This window comes from Nestor notabilis, unplaced genomic scaffold (genome assembly GCF_000696875.1).
Source record: "Nestor notabilis isolate BGI_N333 unplaced genomic scaffold, ASM69687v1 scaffold6501, whole genome shotgun sequence".
NCBI lineage: Eukaryota > Metazoa > Chordata > Aves > Psittaciformes > Psittacidae > Nestor > Nestor notabilis.
The window spans coordinates 66,350-71,585 of record NW_009916051.1 but is presented as its reverse complement, the minus strand read 5'-3'; the positions used below and the strand labels follow the sequence as shown (position 1 = coordinate 71,585).

The 5,236-nt window shown below is 37.7% G+C and overlaps 1 protein-coding gene across 1 annotated transcript in view; it reads right to left on the bottom strand.

Moving 5' to 3' along the window:
* Window positions 1-4,860, bottom strand: part of INSC (inscuteable homolog (Drosophila)) — an 89,748-nt gene extending 84,888 nt beyond the window's left edge. Inside the window, exon 1 of the mRNA XM_010024420.1 lies at window positions 4,808-4,860. Within this exon, the coding sequence (XP_010022722.1) occupies window positions 4,808-4,860 (53 nt within the window). The remainder of the gene's footprint in view (window positions 1-4,807) is intronic.
* Between the last annotated feature and the right edge of the window lie 376 nt (window positions 4,861-5,236).

The following is a 5,236-nucleotide window of genomic DNA, read 5'->3' as shown; positions in this document are numbered from 1 at the left end:
GGGGGTTGTTGTGGGGGTGGGGGGGGGGGGGGAGGGAGAGGGGTTTGGTTGGTTGGGGGAGAGGGTTTTGTATTTGCTTGGTTTGGTTTGGGTTTTTTTCCTCAGTGATTTTCATCTCTTACATAGTGTGCAGATCAGATGTAGTTGCTACAGCTTGTACAGTTCTTTTCACCAGAGTGTGCATCACAGTGAACAGATCTCCATGCAGATATGCAGAAATAACACTGTGAGAAATAAAAAAGCTTAGGACAAACAAAGTGGGGGGGGGGGGAGACACCCCAAAAAACACTCCAACAAAAACCCAAAAGACATACTGGAAGAAATTCAGACTTCTCAGGAGCTGCTAGATACTCTAACACATTCTTATTGACAGAGGGCACATTGATCTTGATTTATATAATGGGACTCCTAAGCAGATCCTCTAGAGAAGTTAGAAGAACACCTGCAGATACACAGTACATTTGAAAGAGCAATACAAGGCTATAAATATGCATGACATGACCTCATTCATATTCTTCTTTCATAGGATTCAGATCTTTAGTTCAACAAAAAAAGGAAGAAAGTAACAAAAGGAGGAAGGACTGTCTTTTGTTTAAGAACTGGAAGACAGGAAACCTGGATTCTATTTTTGGCTCTTCCACAGAAGTTCCTTATGGCAAACTTTTCCTCCATTGGGGTATCCAATTGAGGAAGCGAGATTGAGAGATGAAAAGGACTTAACCAACCACAAGTACCTAGATTTGAAAGGCTTGCCTACTTTCTCTGACTCATCCCTTTCGCCTGAAGGAGTGACAAAAATTCTCATCTATACCCCAATGATGATACAAACTTATACTGGAAAATCACATAATTATATTATTGAAACCAGGAAAAAGGAACTATAGACACCTATTGGGTTTATCTTCCTGGACCTCATATTGAAAGTATTGACCTTTCATAAACAATCAAAAAACTCTCAAACACTTAAATAATCAGCACTGCCCTTTCTATGTGAGTTGAAATCATAACAGCCAGTATCATCATTCAGTTTTGAAGCTCTAAGGATGTTTAGACAATATATTAAACAGTCCAGCAGTATTGCATTTCCAAAGATCAGGAAGAAAAATTCTCTTTGCCCCCATGCCCACTTCATTTTTGAGAGTACTTCCAAGACATACAGGCCAAATTTCAAAATCTTTCATCAAGAATAAGGCTTTGTGTTTGGTTTTTTGTTTAGTTGTTGGTTTTGTTTGACTTGGTTTGCTTAGGGTTTTTTTTTTTTTTGGTTGTGGCTTTTTAGTTAATTTCCATAAAACCTTTATTTCTCTTTAGAAAATGCCTAATCATACTGTATTTCTCACAATTGCCACACTGAATTTAACATGGAATACGATAAGCAAAATCTGTGTCCTGTTTCACTTTGTAATGAGCACTCTTTCTTTAGCTGAATAACTTCAGATTCAGCACCCCAAATGTTTACTTTACTATCCAATCTAGAAAGTACAAGAAACCATGACTACAGTGAAAAGTAACTGTGCAAATTACAATTTTATCTTAAAGAAAACAAAAGGGATATTGAACTTTCATTATACAAGAGGAGGGGCAGGGACACAGATTTAACATTGGCTTTAACCATCTGGAAAGATTCACCAGAAACATGGAAAAACAATACCAACAGAAAGATGTGAGGAAAGGGTCACAACGTTTTTCAAAAGCTATACTGAAATAGCTGTACTGCAGAATGTGGATACATACGCATATCTAAGGAATATATACAAACTTTACGTGCTATAGTGAACTGGCCATCACTGATGGCAACATTATTTTTCATGGTCCTGCAAAGTGCTCTACACAGGACTGCTGGCAGTTTCTGGAGAGTAACTAGATTAATTTGTTTTATAAAACTGATTTCCAAATGTTCTCTCTCCTGAGAGACAAAACTATTACTGACTGTAAATTCTTAACTCTCTGAAACAGGAAAATAAAGTTTCAATAACAATAATTTGGTTGGGTTTCTTTTCTCCTCCACCAGATACTGTACAGTTTTAGATACTATGTCCATAGCAGTCTAGGTGCCAGTTAGAGAAATTAGGTCTCTCAGTACATTAGAAAATCACTAGAATAGTGACTTGGTACTCAAGAGACTTTCCAATATAGAAGCTGTGAATTCCCACAAAATGTGAGGATAGAGAAGAATGTAAACAACAACTCATGCAGCATAGAGACTTGGATTAAGGACTCAGTTCTAAATTCCTTATACAGACAGGATAACTGTTGACTTGAATGGCTCCTGTGGACACACTTGAAATCAGTTTGTATGTGTATGGTATGCTTTTCCTTTGGAGACAGGTATTCTTCAGCGATGTGTCTAATTCTGGAACAATCTAACCTAAACATGAAACAAGACACGGTTGTGGTGCTACACAGGACTAATGTCAGCTGGATTTGTGTTAACTTTTCCCTGTGACAGGACATAACAGTACATGCCTTCAAGTCCCTCTCACAGAAAGCAGGAGCATGAACAGGAATTCTAGGACAGACATACATTCTAGGCTTGATTACAGGATCAATAAAAGAATACATAATACTTGAATCTTGTTAAATATTTTGAAACCTTTTAAACCTTTTAAATTCCCTATAGGATCCATCTCACTCCTTTATCTAATCCTGAGAAACTTTATCTCACATAAATTCCATTTCTTTGGAAATGCTATTATGTTGAGTGTTAAAAAGAATAATCAAGAAAAACATTTCATACAATTCCTGGACTTTACCAATCTAGTCCATACTATGATCTTTCTGAAAAAATCTTAGGGTAAAAACACATTTCCTCATTTTCAGTTCCAGCCTTCCCTGTGCCTTCACACCTGTGTGACCACTGATAAATTCAGTTTGCCCATTCTGTTACACAGGTTTTCTCCGAAATAACCCTCACAAAAGGCAAAAAGATTCTCTTTCAAAACATATGTGGAAAATAAGAGCTTCATATTTTCTTGGGGGTGTGGGACAATATTTATATTTTTTTTACTATATAGAATTGCCCTGATGAGCCAAGCTGTTTGCCAGTATGTAGTGCATACTACATGGCACTTCTCCAGATCACTTCTTGTACTAAGATACATCATAGTGCAGAGAGGATGTAAGGTGAAATGGTTTTATTCACATAGCATGGCAGAGTTCTACTTCCCTGAATGTAGTAGAACTGACCTGAAGGCAGTTTCCTTTTCCAGAAGTCTCTAGCTTACATAATACAGTGCTTTCAGTTTCTGTGCTGCTGTTACCTTTGAGGGGTGCATACTACTCCACATTTCCAGTCTGCAGCCAATTTCCTCATTTATGTATTGGCACACAAAACTTGCCACCATCAACCCCTGCCATCAACAGGACCTACTGCCTTTGGTTCTGTTTGCAGTTAATTTGCTACAGTAAGACCCTTTCGGCAACCTAAATTCTTGGCACGGCAGCTGGCTTTCAGAGCTTCTTTGACTTTTTATCCAGGATTCAGCTTCTGGAACCCATTAGTTCCAGAAGCAAGCAATTAACCTGGACGTCCAGCACTTTATCTGACTATTGGATTAGCTTGAGCATTTCCATGGTAAAGTCATTAGTCTGTCTTCTCTATTATGTGCATCTGAAGTAATATTCCATAGCTCCATCCCATGAACAAAAATTAAACTCGTAAGAATAATAGGACACCTCATTACTGTTTATACTAGTCCATTCCATGCCTGGCTATTCAGGACTTCTAGGACTCACTTATTTCCAAAGCAAGTTTTGGCTAGAATCTAATGAACAGCATCAGTTAACTTGGCACCTGGGATCCCCAAACTATGTTCTTCTACACAGCATTTCTTCCAGAAGATAATATACTCATACAGTCTTACTTTGACTGTGAGCTTAATGGCATTATCAAAGTGTCTCCTAGAAGACTTGGGTAGGAAAAGGTGGAGAAATATAAAATTCCTGATGAAGAAAAGCATCTCATTTTGAGACTGCATGTCAGCAGCCAGTTAATTACAATAAAATATTACAATCTGACCTTAAGAAAGAATACTAGGAGAAAGACTGAAATTTAAATCCTTTTTATTTCTGATTTTATTCTTGCATTCAGTAGCCACACACACCCCCAAGAAAACCCCACAACCAACCAAAAATAAAATAAAAAAAAAAACCACCAAAAAAAAGACAAAACACCCTCAAAACCACCAAAAAAACTAAACAGCACAAAGCCAGTTGTTCCACACATGAAGCCTGTAGGTTCAATGAGGATGCAAAAGGTTATTGTATTAATTTCTTTTCTTTTCATGGAACATCCATTTTGCTGAAGTGAAAATATACTATGCAGATACAGCTACTAGATGCCAACCAACAGCTAGATTTTTAAAACCAGTTGATTAGCAGAATCACCAATGTCTCTGGTCCCACCAGGGCACCGGAGACTGGAGAGATTATACTATAAACTTCGTATCATTACAATAGCTACACCTGAAGAAAGTCAACCAGGTTAAAGGAATATTTATTTATAATGTTCAACAATTTTCAGAGTACAGTAAGTTCCAGTGATTTCCATCATGACAGAGAACTGATCCAGTAAACACAGTCACATCTCTACTGCAAACATGTTCACTCATTTAAAATGACAGCTGCATATTCACTGTCACGATATACCAGACTTCAGGTATACAAATTTGCAAATGCCTCAAGAAATACCAGATTTCCACATTAAAAATGAGGTTTTAAGCATATTTGGATCCTCAAAGGAAAGTGCAGCAGCAGCCTTAAGAGACATTTAAGCACTCAAGCCTGAACAACAGAGTGCACCACTTACCGCTGAACTGGTAATGGAAGGGAATCTAAGTGATCCTCGCCCTTAAAAGCCATATTTATCCTATTCTTGTATGCACTTCTCCATAGGCTGGAACCTAGAAAGAAAACAAATATTTGTTTAGTAAACCTAGGGAAACTCAGGCCTCTTCAGTCCAGGGTGGCATGGCATTCTACTGATCTGTGGAGCTAAGTCATTATGAACAATTCAAAAGTCTCTTCCTCAGGCTACCACACAATTCCAACAGATAACAAAGGCCATTAAGAATATAAGCAACATCGGGTTTGCATACTCCTGAACTTCCTGGACTACTGCACAGATCAGAGCCATCCGAGTTGAACACTTCTAAGTTATTATTTAGACTCATTTATTTTGAATTAACTTGAACTATTAGCATGATTGTAATCCTTCAGGCTATTGTGATAAAGACTG